Genomic DNA, 16,946 nt, shown 5'->3' with positions numbered 1-16,946 from the left:
GAGGAAGGTATTGCATGGGGAGGACTCTGTGATGTGCAGACCCCATCTGCCCCCAAAGTGTGTGTGCAGCACCGGGCCAGCAGCGTGCTGCGCCACGGCTCCGTTCCATGGAGACACTTTCCACGTTTATTGCTCTTGATTAGAAAAACATCCCAAATTTGAGAATTGACATTTAAGACTGAATAAAGTTCCAGTTTGGTTTTATCAGGACAAACTTTGAAATAGATTGTCTATTAGCCTTGGTTACTATATTTCTTTTATGAGTGTGAGTGGGAAGAGCATTAAGTAAGGCTATAAATCAAATGCATACTTCTGGTGAGTGCAGGAAATCCTTTATGTTTCATGGAAATAGAAATAAATGTGGATCTATTCATATTGTCTACATTTTAAACACCATCTGAAGTAGTATTTCTAGAAGCCAAATTATCAGAAGAAAACAGAGGAAAAAAATTTCCCCCAAAATACAGTGGTGCCTAAGCACGTATTAAAAGCCATTGCCTCCCACACATATGACAGAAGAGAAAAAAAAACCAAACCCCTGGCATTTTCATTTTCTTCTGTTTTTTGTGGGGGCTGGGGGATAAAAGAAACACCATGGTGCTGAGATTTAAGAAAATTCTCTTAACACTGATAGCATGCCAGCATGTCCACTGGAAAATAATCTGCCCTTAGTGACTAATTCCCAACAGAAAACTTGGCTACTTGCCAAAATGTACATATCCCTTCATGTATGCAGGAAATCATTTTCAGCAAACCCAGAGCTGTCCTAGCAGAATGGGAAATTCTGAGAAAGGCCCCTCGATATATTCTATTGGAATGGGTTAAAAGACACAACAGCATGTTATGGATGACACCAGTGAGAATTTAAATATCCAGCATAATGGTAAAGCAATTAATAAGAGCATTTGCTAACAGTTGCACAACAGAGGAGTGTTTTAAAATTCCTGTGCTCTTTAACAATAATGCAGAGAGACGCTGTGAAGGGGAAGGGGGGGAAAGCCTGGCGTGGAAGGGACATTCCTTCAGTTCCTCTCAAAAGTCTGAAAAAACCTCTGGATAGGAAAATACTGTTGAGCAGCCAATTCTTTCCACATTTGGCTAAGCCCAATGCCCAAAATACACAGAACACTACTTCACTTTGAAAGGATTGCAATACTCCTATCTGAGTCATCTGAAAGCAAATAAAATGAGACCTAAACAAATAAACCTAATTGTGCATGGAAACAAATCCAGCTCTCCAGCTTGGCCATGGCTTTGTTTTTGTTAGTTTAAAGCCTACATATGCAGTTTTAGTGGCATCAGGAGTTATACAAATATTGACAACAAATTGCCAAATGTTGTTTTTTTCCCTTCAGTGCACAGTGTAAAGAAGCTGGGGTAATGCTTCTAGGAACCTTCCCCAGTGCACTGAACCAAATCACAGCTTGATGGGATCCACTCCAGCCTCTTCTCTGAAGAGTAGACACTAATGAGATTGAGGTTGCTGATTGTTATCGTCAGAGACTTTTTATTTTTCACTCATGAACTCTGCTGAACACAAATCCAGGCTTTCGAAACGTAGCTCAAATGTTTGCACCATAGCCAGGGCATTGTCACATGCTCTGTCCTCCACCCCGTGATTTGTTGCTAGTTTGTGTCATCCTTAACCTGCTTCTGGTGGTTTGGCCAGGAGAGAAACAAATAATGATGACAACTGAGAAAACCAAGCTGCTCTCTGACATCGTTCTTTTAAAATGCTATTGCTACTTGCTGGCTGTGGAGAAGGGGCAGTTGCCTTGAGATTGAAATCACTCATGAAATCCTGCTGTCATCTGTCAAAGGTAGATTTCCATCAAGTTGGTCTGCATCCTTAGCAGCTTGCTAGGAAAAATAAGAATATGTCAAATCTTGATCTGTCACAAGCCAAAGTTAGAAAATAGATATTTACATTTGACTTTTAAATGAAGCCCAGACTTTCCTCTCACAGAGAGCCAATAAATTAACACATTTTCTTCCTCTTTGCTTCATGTTCACAAAACACCTACAACTTTTATTATTCTATCTGGCTGGATAACAAGGTTTTAGTTTTGCAAAACCATAAATTTTTAGTACCAGCAAAAAAGAAAGAGGAATTTTAGAAGTGGATAAAGACTCTGAGAGACTCATGCATCCTCCTCAAAAGTCCAACAGTTAAGACACTTATCTGCAAAATACAACACTTACCTACAGTACTGGAAAGATTAATTGATATTTCTGTTTCTTCTTATTCAGCCAGACAACTAACAACTTAGTCTTGTACATCTCAGTGATCACCTAATGATTAGGTTATTGGACACCCTACAATGTACTTCTCTTTCTCTCCTTTTTATCAGAAATTTCATTCTACACATAAGAAACTCCTCAAAGAGTTGCATCACAAGTACCATGAAAAGTTTTAAGAGCCAAGAAAAGGATCTTAATCTTCTAATTTCCAATAAAAGTTTTAGCGTTAAGCTCTCCAGCAAAAAAAAAATTATTGACTAATTGTAAACCTCATAGCTTTGACTGTTATACTACCCACTCTTCAGTTATTATTGTGTTACCTGCTCACCATATACAGGAAGAGCTCATTGTATTCAGGAAGCCACATGCAGAAGCATCTGCAAAGGCTTTCTGTACTGCATTGCTTATCAGAGTGCAAGAGTCCCCTAGCACTTGCACAGTAAAGGGTGGATCACTAAATCAGTGAAAGGGATAGTGGAAAGGCATGAGAATTTGGGGGGGTTTGTGAGAAAGAGAAGGAAAAAAGATCCTCTCTATTTAACTAACTCTGGACCTTCGTAAAAAAACAACACAATGCTTGGGACTGTTCATGCTGTGAGCAAACCCTGAAATATGACAAGGCATCAAGGCATGTTGTGTTACATGATATTCAGGCAGCTGCTGTGATGGCAGTTTTAATCCACCAACTGGTGCAACGAAACAAATCTGAAATGTAAAAGCTAGATTTCCACCAAAATATTTCATTAATACTACATGCATGTAAGTCAGGGAACGCAGACTACTAATCCCCACAGCTACCCTAAGTCAGCCCTGAAGGACAAAGCAACAACACAGCTGCACAGATGGGGGCTCAGAAAGTACTCTAGGTTTCAGTTTCCTGACCGAAGTATGCAAAATTTCTCTATCAATGTTTTGTTGGCGTATTTTCTTTGAAATTTGTTGAAGGGGGAAAATACATTGTTTTTCAGAAGGATGTAAGTATGAAATGACTGTATAGCAACATATGAAGATAGCCAGATACAGCCAAATTTGTGTGAACACCTACAAGTGGAAAGTTTCACCCTATGGAACAGAACTCAGCAATATATTTTAGGTCAGAGGAGGAAAAGAGAGCTCAATCTTCTTCTGTCCTTGACTGCAAACTGAGACCCAAGGAGCTTCCACAGCATATGCCACCCCTGAAACCTGGCCTGCACTTATAAACACCCCATATCTGCAACTTGGAAGCTCCCCCAGCCAGTCTGTCAGCACAGAGTTGGTTGGCATGAGCCCTCACAGCAAGAGAGCCTTGGTTACCCAGCTAAAATACCCTTCAGATCCCACACCATGGGGCAGGAGGTCGACCTATCCCCAAAAGTCATCCACCAAAGCAGGAGAAAGATATACTTCCAAGTAAAAAAAGAGAGGAAGGAGGTGAGCAGGTTTTGTCTAATTTAGTAAAACACCTTCTCTTCGTGGAGATGTCCATTCAAATCACTTTCAAATTTCACTAGATTAAAGCAACAGGGAATATGTAGAAAGGAAAGCAGCATCTGAAACTGTCCATAAAACAGGATTCGTGTGGGTAACAGATCAGTGGATCTGTTAAAGGGCACCTCAGCAGCCTGCTCTCTCCTCATGTCTGTTTTTCTCACACACTCACCCACTCTTCCCTGGGCTGGGCACCTGTTTGTCCACTGAGGCAAGTAAATTAAAATCAAATTAAAACCATAATTATCACAGATAGGAAGTAGTCTCAGACAGCTTCTACTTCCAGCTGGAACAGCACAGGGGCACTGAGTGCTGTCCCTCCTGGCCCTCCCTCCCACCAGGTTCTGCACCCCCAGGTCCCATGATGTGGGGATGACAGTCTCCCACCACAGCACACAAACTGCCCATGAGCATGACAAGGCAACTGTCATTTTCCACCCTGGCTGCCACTGTGGGTGGTCATGTTGGTGTCTGCTCACATTTGCATGGTACTGGATGCTGTGGAGTGTGCAAACTGTTCCACGTGGCATGTGGAGGGAGAGCCACATTGGCAGTACATTACAAAGCTGCATATATATTAGCATATAGAGCCCCTAGTCTGTGTTATCTTAGCATGCCTACTAGAAGGAGAAATGAGAAAAATCCTACTTCTCAGTTCATGAAAGGGCAGGAAGAGTGGCTGCGAGCAAGACTGTGTGCTTTATCTTGGGGTTTCTACCTGTCACCCTTCTGCTTGGTATCTGTCACGTTTAACTCCCCAAAGGTCTTAATCTTTAATTTAAATAGCTTTTACTCCTTAACTTTCTAGGCTACCTTCTTGTTTAATATCTGATCTTTTGCAGCTAATTAGTTGACTGCTATTTCTGACACACTGTCAAGTTATTTACCTCGCTGAAGTGACTTAAGTTCCTTCCCCCACGCCCCCATCCACCCCCTGTCTGTCTGGTTTCCCCCTCTAGTCTAGCTGAAGTGACAAACTCTCTCCCCTAGCCAAACATTTGTTTTTACAAGGTATTTTTATACCATCACCTCTTCCCTGCATCTCCCCCGCCCACCCACCACAAGCATATGTTGTAGTGGGAGGATATACTGGTTTCACATAATTTGCAATGTTAAGGTGACAAATTTCCCCTCCTTCAAATATTTTTTTTTAAGATCTGGTTTGTAAAATGCAAATGGTAATGGGTTAGTTTCTCTTTGCCTTTTTTACCCTGTGCATGGTGACATCCTTCTTTCCTTTGAAGAAGTCAGTGGAAGAGAAAATAAAACCCCCTTGATATATATTATTCAAAACCTATTTATGCTATAATAAGATACAAAAATAGATAAAAATAATATTGTCCAGATTGATAGATTTCTTTAGTCATCCCAAGAAATACATGAATTATGATAATTTCTGAGAAAGTAGGCAAATATAACCACTTTACTGACTTCATTAGGTGGCCACAGTCTGTTTTTCTCTATATTAAAATCCACATGCAGTCACATTCATGCAGTAAAAACAACCTCAAGCACACTAAGCTTCAGGCTTGGAACCATGGAAAACATGACTGTGGCCTTCATCATACCCAATTAGGGGTACATGTACTCCACAGTGTTTCTGGTGTGGTGGATAAATGCCTAAGCCAGCTTTAAAGTAGGCAGGAACAATCTAGCTAAAACAGCACAGAGCCCAAACTGGGCTCAGCCACTCTAAATATTTACCATAGTCTGAGCTGGAGGTTGCAGGGGCACGCATAGTACTACAACTGGAGAACTTCCAGTGCCTACATTCACCACTGCAAAGCAAGGTCTGATGTGCTAAACATCCTGGTCATTCTAGCAGCATACATGCATGGAATGGGCCAAATGAAGATTGCTTATAAAAACAATGAGTTTATGTGGCAGGATGACTGAAAAATGCTTTTTATATGAAGATCGTATCTGTTCAGCACACACCATTAGCCTTTTTGAAGTGGGATAAAGTCTTAGTCCTCATTCTAAGACCAAATTTAATACTATTCCAGAATGCAATCTGCATTTTACTTTCCATTTTATGCAGAACTTTTTGTGCAGTGCGAAACAACAAAAAAAGTATGCACCATCCTCGTTAATCTGCTTGTGACTTTGTCTTATATAAGAAGAGCAAAGAAAGATAAATTTGAAAAACAAAACAGAGTAGGTCAACTCACTGCCAGCAGCAGGGGAACAAAATGGGAAAGTCCTAAACAGTGAAATTTATTTATACTGTGCAGCAATAGGCTCCAGAGGACAAATTGTTAGCAGAAGGAGCCACTCATAGCACATGCAAAGCTTCTCTCAAATCAAACAGATACGGCTGTCACTCTGGGAAGCCAAGGAGCAGAGAGAATGAGAGGAAAAAACCCTCTCCACAGACTGAAAACACTTTGCAGTTAAGGGACTCAGAGTAGAACATGGGTAGTGCCTTCAGTTTCACAGTGGTTCTAGGAAGGTCATCTGAGGGAAATGGCTGCAGAAAACCATCAGGAGTGAGCTAAGAAAATGAGAAGGGAACAAGCAAGTTTCTCAGTAAAATGTGTGGAAGATGGAAGGAACTGGTTGGCTACTCCAAGAATTTTCAGAGATTGCCTCTTTTTGTAAGTTGAGGAAAAATGAGTAGAGGGCCACTAGACATCAGAGAGGAGCCACTCACCCCAGTTGTCCGGGGATAGTTTGGCAATGAAGAGCCATCCTCCATTCTGGAGCTATCAGCCTCCAGGGCTCTGCTGGAAATAGTTCAGGGCAGTGCAGCTCTTCTGGCTCTTAACTCATTACCAAACCCCTGGCACATACTCAAAAGCAGGTGATATTTACTTGGCAGCATGTTCTTTTCTAGAAAAACAACATTAAATCCTTGCATTAACACCCTCCTGTTGGCTAAAGGTACAGCCCTTTTCTGTATGCCAATACAGATTAACAAGTGACCTCTGCATCTCAAAAGAAGCATCCAAAGTTGTATCTGCTGGTCCATTGTCACTGCCCAAGGTGTCTCTTTATGCTTGAGATCACCTCAGGAGGGCATGAAGGTGGTCTGGAATTCAGGTTTTTCCCTACATCCGCGATGAGAGAGGCTGTTCTCAGAGGTTTCAAGGTTGTTTATTGTTGCTTATCTCAGGAATGCTTTGTCCAGCAAACAGCAGTATGCTCGCCAGACGTCCATGGCAGATTCTGCCTGGCAGAGGCAGGACTTATCTTTTATACTCTAAATTACATACTAGATATTTACAATTAATTTTCAATACACCACAACCTTATTGCAATGTCTAGTTTTGTCCCCATCCAATCGAAGGATGCCAAGGTGGCACTCCAACATGGATGGAGTGAAGAAGAAGGAGGAAGAAGCATACCACGCCCCAAATCTTAACCACGAGCCCCTTAATATAAATATTCTAGAAATCTACTTATTCTACATTCTAACAATCTAATTTACACTCTATTTATTTTTGCACCTTGCATTTCTTCCCTCAATGTTGGTAGATTGTTTCAAGGAGCTAAATCCAGCACCTGAGATACTTGGGTCTCATTTGAGGGTCTTTGGGGACCCTGCCAGGGGGGGTCTTAAAGCTCCCAGGGAAGCCAAAGGAATACTCTGGACTCCCACAATCCATGAGGAAAATATGCACACACATGAAGAGACTTCTCTCCCTTCTGGGTCACTGGACATTTCCTGTATTAGACATTGTCTGAACATTCACTCAGCAGTTGCTGAGTAGCCTGAACCTATTCTCACTAGTGACAAACTACACAATATTTCACTTGTCCCATTTCTCTCCCATCAAAAGCAGCAGTAGAAAAGAGAAATGTATGTTTGGGATTGATCTTTTGTCTTCAGTCTAGGTCACAGATCTTCTTGCCTCCTAAAAATAAGACAAATACATTTTTATACTGAAGTGACCACAGCTCATGTGTACCTACCTGAGCTAGCCAGGCAGTGGCCTGCTCAGGTCCTGTTAACAATGGAATTGCACCAGCATGAGCCTGGCACCAGCTGCAAAAACCACCTATGCAGTTAAGGAAACTAAGTAAAGGTTGGCCAAGCAGCCACAGCAGTACCAAACTAAGTGTAAGCTATGTGGATGGCAGGAACCAAAACCTGGCTCAAATACATCTGCAAACACAGGTATTAGCCTATCTTACTTAATGCTTTAAAAATGTTCAGAGATTCTGGGTGAAAGGTGCTGCCTCAGCACAAAAGCATTCCCCAAGCAGTAAACATATTTGGCTGGACCACTGCCTTTGGTTGAGCTCTGCAGTCATTTATTGCATGTTTCACCTTCTTGTGGAACAGATGCTGTTTGCAAGGAGCCAAATAGCAGACAGACTCTCAGTCCTCCTGAGATACCTCTGGCTAACAGCATGCATAGCTTTCCTCAGAGGCCAGCATGTCACTGAACAGTTGGTTTACTCTAAAACACTGCAGGCTGTAGGTGTTTCCAGCTGCATCATGAGGTATTTGTGTCAAAACCCATGTTCCCGGGGAGCCTGTGTAGTCTGAGCCATGTTTTATACCTGCCCCAGGAGCAATATATTTATCTTAAAGCAGTCCTTTCTATATCACAAACCAGAAAATTTAGAGAGAAATGACCAGCTCTTCAGGGAAAGTCTGAAGTAGAGTCAATGCACAGGCTTTGAGAGTTCATAACACTGCTCATCTTATGAGGAGAACATCTCTTTGAGAACAGGGAAAGATATGAAGAAAATTATAAATAGAGGAAGACCTCAAAGAAGTCAAAGGGTGCTGGACAGTCAAGACATACACAATTAACAAAATGCAAACACTGTCTGGAAAAGCACTGAGGAATTTATATTTCATTCAAAATACAGTAAGCCAATAAAAATATTCAAAGGCAAAGGTAGATATGGCAGGAGCCAAAGGAATTTTTGCTATGGAACTGACAGAGGACTGAATGGAAAGTAAAGAAAGCAGGACTGCTGCAGGCTGTAGCAATTTGGCTGCAAAAAGTCCTGTCTGAATCATGCTGCTCACCACATAGCAGGCAGTGCTAGAGATGAGGTCTGAGAGCACCGTGAAGCTGCAAAAAGAGAGAGAAGTTGGAGCAACCTTTGAAATAGACAACACTGCTCCTCCAAAATATGGAATAGGTTAAGGTAATGCCTACATTCTGTATAAAGTTCTTTGGGAGAAGGTGAGCCAATCTTACTGGTTTAGAGATCTGTACAGTTTGGTTACTTCCACTGTCTGCAAAAGAGCTGCTCTCAGTTTACACCAGCTTAAGCCTTGCACCACCCTCTGCACTCACCATTACCCATCTTAGATTGAACCATGTATACAGCTTCAAGAAAGAGCAGAACGTCATGCCAATCCAGTCAGGAATTCCTCTGTGCTCTGTCCTGCTCAGAGAAGTTTTGGATATCACAAACAGATAATGACAGATGGTGGCACACACATACCCCTGTGCTAAAGTAAAGCCCAGCAGCTGAGGGTCTCCCTATATATCTGAGAAGGTAGACTCACACCTATTCTTCCATTTTAACCTTTGAATGTTTGAGGAGAAAGAGCTGGGGGTTGATGATTGTTTATGGTTTTAATCCTTAGCCAAACTGCTTTCCTTTATTTTAACATGCTGTATTTGCCTGGCCAGTTTAGTATAGATACAGGTTTCTTCATGCCCCACCAAACAATCTCAGACAGCTTGCCCCACTCTAAAATAAAACAGAATAGAAATATCACTACCTTTTATTCAAGGCTGAATAGTAGGAGCCGCTTCCACAAGAGCGAAATACACCCAACTAGGCAAACCATATCTGGTCTATGTGACAAAAAGCTCCCCATCATCCCTGGGCTCTGCATCTGAGGAGTTGTTTGCCTCAGTGTAATGCAGAAAAAAAGTTCTTGCACCTGCACCACACTGCCTCTAAGAACACAGCCTGCTCCAGGACTCGCACTACAAAGCTGAGCCCCAAGAAGTGGGGAAAAGCAGAGCACCACTAAAGGAACTGACACGATGGACAACAAAGGGAAGTGTGATTGTGGCTAAAGGGAAACTGAGGACTCTATTCCTATGTGTATCTATGTGTTCAAGAAAAAGCTCTTACTCCATTTAACAGGCAGTAATCAGTGACTGACTTGAGGATCACATTCTCTTTAGACAGACACACAACATGAAGTATTAACAGGAAGCAAGAAGTGGTAAGAAAGCAAATGTGTCCGGCAACCATGGCCACTCATGTAGTCTGTACAAGTCTGGTGCACCAATAAATGTGTAAAAGTGACAACAGCTTTTGCAGGAGAGAATTGATTACCCAAAGGCAAGTAAGGTGATCTTGTCATTGGTACACTCTACAGGCACATGGAAGACTACCAGGGACTAAAACTTGGATCCTTTGCATCCACATGAGTGTTGTAAACACCTAACTATTGGCTAGTTTTGGGGAGGGCACACACATCTCCATATCTTTGCACAACAAAACCTTCAAAAGATTTGTTTTCATCCCTGTGTAAAGAAAGGAACATAATTTTAAATCTCAGAATTCCAACGATTGTTTACGACACATGTTTGTAAAGAAAATACTGCAGTTACGTCAAAGTTCGTAATTTACCCTTACAGTACAAAGGTAAAGAGCCTTCAAACTAGACTGTTGAACTAAGAGCCAACGACAGCTACATTTTAACCCTGCATTTAAAAAAAAAAACAAAAAAAACAAACCACCAAAAAAATTTGACCATAACTATAAGGAGGCCTACTTGCCCCATCTACTGGCCATTGGGAAGATTGGATTTATACTGCAATTAAAAGCATTACCACTGAGGCCACAATTCAGTCAATACTCAGGTTATCAATTCTAAATTTAAACACATATATAAGTGCTACTGAGGGTACTAAGCACATAAATGCTCTACCAAACTGGAGCCTGAGGCCAATTATTTAGCATGAAGTAACAAACAAAGATTAAAATGTATTATTTTCAAAGGGAATACTAGGGCAGTTTATTCAGTAACACTAGTTCATGAACCTTGAAAAATTAAATAAATATTCCTTCTTTTGTTCTGAATTGGGCCAAGGTAAATTAAGGCTATTAGGTAGCAGCCTGCTGTCACAAAGCAGCCATATGTACTGCAGCTCAGTAAGGTCATCACAAGGTTACCATGCCATCTTACAGATTTTTAAAATGTTTGTTTAATAAATAGTTACATAGCAAGTAAGGTTCCCTAAAGGCCTGTTGAGCTTATATTTCTCTTCTCTGCATGCAGTGAGTCCATCTGTCTGAGGAGGGTCTATTCCTTTGAGGAGCAGGCAGATATCTAAAGGGAAAACAAAATTTGGGTTGACTTGATGAGACCATTTACACTACCCTAAGAGGAAGACTTGCTGGATTTCTCTCTTTTAGCACATGCCTCACTCTCATCATGCACTTCAAGGGCTGTGCTAGTACTGTAGCATCCCTCTGCCCCCTGACCTCCCATGCTGGTTGCAGGTTCAATCAGATGTGCTTAGAGAAGAGCTGCAGCTAAGGGAAAGACTATCAAATACCCTGCTAGCAAGCTTCCCACCAGGTAATTCAATATTTACAAGCTGACCCACCATGAGACCTTACACACAGCCATCCTCTCTCCACATGACCCCAGCCAGCCCCTGACAGTCTGCTTAGGCAGATACTCAGTATGCAACTCTATTTCCTGCAAGGCACACAAGCCTCCTGCTTAAAGGACTTCTGAGTCTTATAGATTCTAAGCAGAAACAGGACTATCAGCATGTCTATCTAGGCCAGGCATGAAAGTTCAGAGAAGAGTTATTGTCACACCACAACAGAGAATGATGAACCACCTTCTTCAGCAAGCAGAGCTCAACATTGTCTTTAGGAAGTACAGGTGCAACCTTCTGTTTTGAGGAGCTGTAACCCGAGTTACCCAGGAAACTCTGTAAGAATAAACTGGCCACAGCAGGGAATAGACTGTAAAGGAGGAAAGGAACAGCATCCCATCCCCACTGAGGCTCTCATTCAACTCAGAGTAAAAAAATCTGAGAAGCTACTATAAGTACATTGAAATACATCATTTCTAGAACAGACAGGAAAAGAAATCATTGGCAGTAGATCTAAGCCTGCTGGTAAACCAAGTGATGGGTTGTACATGAAATTTCACAAAGTACAAGCACTACTCTGAGAATCATCACAAAATGTTTGCTTGGCCTCCGCCTAGAAGTATATTTCAGGATGAGTTTTGTCTTAAGGGGATGGTAGAATGTTTCAGAAACCACTCATGTCCAAACTCTAAAATGCAAAGTAATATGGACAACAGTGCCTTGGCGCAAATGCTTGCATAGCCTCACAATTACAGTGTAATCTGGGGTCCAGCATTTCTAGATGATGCCCCTAGAGGTCACAAAAAGGGCCAAGAGATTTTTCATCTGAAGCATGTAACATCCGACATAAAAGAAATACTGTCAGTGTCCAGAAGTATCTGCAAGGAAAACCCACTGAAGACAGGTCCTAAGGGACACCTCTCCAAGCTCTCTGAGCATCACAAGCCTGCTGAGAGGTGCCTTACAGGCACACAACCAGCTGGCATACTTGCACTAGACATCTAAGTGACTAGACAGCTAAGGTGTCACCTGGGACAGTGCACAGAGATGAGGACTACAGGCACTGCCCAGAACTGCTTGCAGTGCAAGTCGTTTTCCTAAAGAGCAGATGTTTTGGGAGTCCTGTATCTAAACTCACCTGACTTCCTCCATAATTCCTCATCTGCATGGGATAAGTAGCACCACTTAAGAGTACTTCAATTCTTCAGCCTATAAAACATTGAGTAGTAGAAGAAAGGCCAGTATTTGCACCTGAGAAAACATGAGCCAACTCTGGGCTTGTGAATTCATGCACAACTCTCCATGAAGAGATGTGCGTGAAGATCCACCCAGAGAAATGTAACTCCCAATAGTTCAGGATTCCTCTCTCCTGAGAGGATGCACAACATTCAGCTCCCTGAGCTTCAACCCTGTTGTGCTGGGACGACCCCCAGAGAGCACCTGGTCATGCAGAAGCTACTAGAAAAGAAGCCACAACAGACAGCTGTGAAAGAGTATCTGAAGAAAGACACTGAAAGGATGCTGGCCCATTTTAATGGCCACAGAGTAGTACTGCTCTCAAAAACAGCCTCCACAGACAAGAGTCAGACTTCACTAATTCTCTAGTCCCTCATGGCAGACACAGTTTTGGCTTATTAGGCTAGGAAAACCCACTCTGCTCCCTCTACAAAACCAGATTTATACATCTGACTTACATCATGGGCCCAAAGCTGATTTTATCAATCCAAGCTGATAAATAATCCTGAAAATGGAAAAAGCAAATGTTTGGCAAGAGCTTTGAATATAAACCAGGCTCTAACTGAAAGCTACAATGAAGACTGCAAATAAACCTTTTATTCTTTCTTTCACTGTTGCCACAACTTCCCATCTCTGCCCCATTTTCAGCATTCAGAAACAACCCTCAATTCTTATTTCCATTGCACTTGACAGATTGAGGATCCTTTTCTCCTTTTGTAAAACAAGGTGAATGAAGCATCCTTGTTCGTTGTGAATAAATATATCATTAATTATGTTATTTACATCCTTTGAGAGGAGAAAACATAGTACTGATCTCTGAAAGAATTTTCTTGGTAACATAATAGAACTAAATACAATTTGTCTTCCCTTTCAACTTTTTCCTGGGAATAAAGTATACATTCAGCTGTGAACTTAGGTTACTGCTTTGTTTTGGGGGTTCAGTTTAATTTTTTTTGTTTATTAATAAGAATAATGCAGAACACAGTGATAGGGTTCTCTAGAGACTGAACCACATATTTTATAACAAAAGAAAATTTGTTTCAATGGAAAAGAAACAGTCCAGAAAGTGCAAAATGAGAAGTTTTACTCTACTTCTAGACACCTAGGAGTAGGTAATTATCCAGCTGACTAGTCCCTGTTTTGTGGGGTCTTCTGGAGTGCAGGAGTAACTATATCTTTAGCAGCAGACATACTAAAATTCAAGACAAAAGAAACATGCAAAGCAACTAGTGTATCACTTCTTGCTACTACTACAAGCATTAAAAATATTCTTAAACATGTCACTCACCAGGAAATAAACATCAGAAGGAACTGGAAATCACCACTTTGCCACCACTCAGCTCTGACACGGTTGCTTTCCACCTCCTTGCAGAAGTCCAGCAGCACTTTTCCAAGCACCACCTGCATCAGGGACACTGCAACATCCCACAGGCTTAGCCAGCTCACTTTGACATAAAACTAGGCACAGATCCTGGAATCAGCCCAGGGGCTGAGTCCCAGCTGGCACATCTAAAATGATTTCCAGCCCAAGGGAAATAAGAGAGGAGTATTTGGAAAGACCTTGTGTGTAGAGACTTTACAAATATGATTAGCCCTCCCTTAGAGAACTAGAAATTTTGACTAGGCTGAAGAGCAATACATGGTGTGGACTGTTTGAGGTGTACTGGAGGGATGACTCTGTTGTTGTGGACTGGACTGGGCTGGGCTGAGCAGTCCCCACTGCTTTGCAGGTGAGTTTGTACAAACGACTGTGGCTCTTGCTTTGCTGGGTGGAGAGAGAGAGAGAGAGATGTGACTACCACTCATGCCCCCTGCATGGTTGCCTTCCCTCTGACAAAGCCCTTCTGTCAGTGAGGCTTCAAAAGGAATAGCTCCTCACCTCCCCTCTTCAGACACCTCTTTGAAAGCCTGCTCCATCCATAATTTCACTAGGAGCCCATTCCTTCATCTGCAGTGCGAAAAGCAAATAGAGCTCTCTAGATTTTCTTTGCTTTGAATGAGAGAGTTCATAGAGCAGGCCCTGCTCAGGTAAAGACTGAGACTTCACCAAGACCTTCCACTTCCTTAAAAATACTGCAGGCTAAATAGAACCTCCTGACCAGACAGATGAATCCAGTCACCAGCATGTAGATTCGTGTTGGTGCCCTCAAGAGAGAATAGAGACTTACTCTCGCACTCATTTATTATGCCATCTAAGTCATGCACAGAAAAGGAACAAAGGTGAATTCCTGAATCACAGTAAGGATTTTTTTCTCCAGGGCAGGCATGTTAAGTCTAGAGATACCAATATCATAGTCCCTGGTATATTCTAACAAGCTTTACACCAACACACACATGATACTTCCAGCTACACTTTAGACAAGTAGGTACTGATTCTGCAGTGCTCCCAGAGATAGTGATCTTGTGTATTGACTACCTAAGCTTAAGGAACTAGCTACAAGAAAGCACACAATCCTGAGACACTTTCATACCAAATAATCCTTAGCATCTTGTTCTGACTCTGGAGTTAGCTCTGCTTTGAGCAGAGAATTGCATTAGACGACCTCCAAGTGTCATTTCCAGTGTATAGACTGTAATTTTGTGCTATGACTGCTTTTGAGGCAGCACATATATGAAGAAACAATGGAAAGACCTCAGATTTGGGACTGGGGGTTCAAGTAGAATTACCGTAGTCCTGGCAAAGATTCTTGATGACCCTTGTAATCAACTAAATGCAAACACAGTGGAAAAACACTGGACAGATGCCTAACATTCAGAGACGACTCAAGGGATTATGTTTTCACTCCTTTGAGGAAGGATATCCTTTCCTATGCGTAATTCCTCTTTGTAAACTCCCTGTCACTTTCTACAACAGCAAATATACAGTGGTACTAAACATAATATATCCTCAGATACCCAGAATCTGCAAATACAAGTGTGTTAAATCCTTTATTATGTATGAAGTATCACTGTGATGTTTTCTACAATGATACAAGATGGTAAAGTCATTAGAATGATGAGGAACACTTTCAACATAACAGCTAGCATTCAACATAGAAATATTAATAAGAAAATGTCCATAAAGAATACACACTTGGAAAATACAGATAAGTTAAGGGCTGTTCCTTGCTGTGTTTCAGGAAGAGAACTTTAATGGTAACAGGATAGTCAACACATTAACTAACACTAGAGAACAGAGAGTATGACTCCTATGTCCATCCAGGTAAAATTGGCAGAGCAGACATAAGTATTATCATACCTCCTGTATACAGTAGAGGTACGATTTCATAAGCATTTCATATACAAAGGAGGCTATTTACCCAGAACAGTCTTGAAAATGTCAGACATTATTTTCAGATAGATAGGATCTGATAGCCCTGCTTGGGATCAATTTCAGGACAGAGTGAAGAAGACTGCTGTACTATAAGTAGGAACTACAATTTTTTTCCTTGATTTATCTCAAAAAGTGTAGAGAAGACAAAATTGCTGAATCTTGAAAGAATTAAGGGGTTGAAGCCTCCTGCCTGTTGTAGATATTTGCCCTAAGAGCCATGACCCTAACCAAGGCAGTGCTAAATGTCTCTTTGGAGTGAAACTGGTTTTGTGGTTATGCGTTTCTGTACTACCACCAGAACACTCAACATGGACCCTTCTGGTACCAGAACTACCTGCCTGCAAACATAGGTAGAAAAAAATCATCTAGGAGATGAAAAACTTTCCACAGATTTAGGGCTAGAATTAGAACCTGGTTGTGAAGATTCAGGGTAGTTTCAACAAAGAATTGCATGCCAACTTATTTTATCTGGAAAGACAGAAAATAACAGGAATAAAACATCTTTTGCTCTTCTGAGAGTTAGAGATGATCAGAACTTTAGCTAGACCATGCCATCACAGGAGGATTCCTGAAAAAAGATGGACAAAGTGACTGAAGGTAAATAGGACATGAAACGGGATAAAGATATCCTCAGAGTTTCTAGGACCCAGCAGGGCATACAGATCATAATCCATGCAGTTCCCAAAGCATGTGACACTTCATGAATTAATCACAAAGTGCCATCAGCATCATTCAACTAAAACTGCTGGCACAATTGAAAAATTATACTTTTACCTTTATCTGTATGTGTTCTATGATTCCAAAGGATTGAAGCAAAGGGAAATTTCTTATGTTCTTCAAAGCAGCCATTATCTGGTTGTCATGCCTGCCTTGTCAGGAGCCTTGCTAAGCAACAGGCACTCAACGACCTGTGGAAACCAGAATTGGGTGTGAACGCTTTTGCACCCCACTAAATGATTTCGCTAATGAATGCAGATGTGACAATTCACTTAATCACATTTTGTCAATTGGACTGTTCGCTGCCTTTCCTCTTCTCCAAGTCTGGTGAGTGATGTTTTTTCTGACTAAATAAATCCATCCTTGTGTTCTTGCACTATTTAGGGCAATTTTCTATTACCAAGCCTGGTTCTTATGAGTCCATA

The 16,946-nt window shown here is 41.5% G+C and overlaps 1 protein-coding gene across 1 annotated transcript in view; it reads right to left on the bottom strand.

Annotated features, from left to right (window-relative positions):
- Positions 1-13,892, bottom strand: part of RBPJ (recombination signal binding protein for immunoglobulin kappa J region) — a 141,778-nt gene extending 127,886 nt beyond the window's left edge. The window contains exon 1 of the mRNA XM_079305911.1: positions 13,780-13,892. Within this exon, the coding sequence (XP_079162037.1) occupies positions 13,780-13,793 (14 nt within the window). The 5' untranslated portion in view covers positions 13,794-13,892. The remainder of the gene's footprint in view (positions 1-13,779) is intronic.
- Positions 13,893-16,946: the final 3,054 nt, after the last annotated feature.

The sequence above is a fragment of the Erithacus rubecula genome, assembly GCF_903797595.1.
Source record: "Erithacus rubecula genome assembly, chromosome: 5".
Taxonomy (NCBI): Eukaryota; Metazoa; Chordata; class Aves; order Passeriformes; family Muscicapidae; genus Erithacus; species Erithacus rubecula.
The sequence above is the reverse complement of the archived record's forward strand: the minus strand, read 5'-3'. Positions and strand labels throughout refer to the sequence as shown.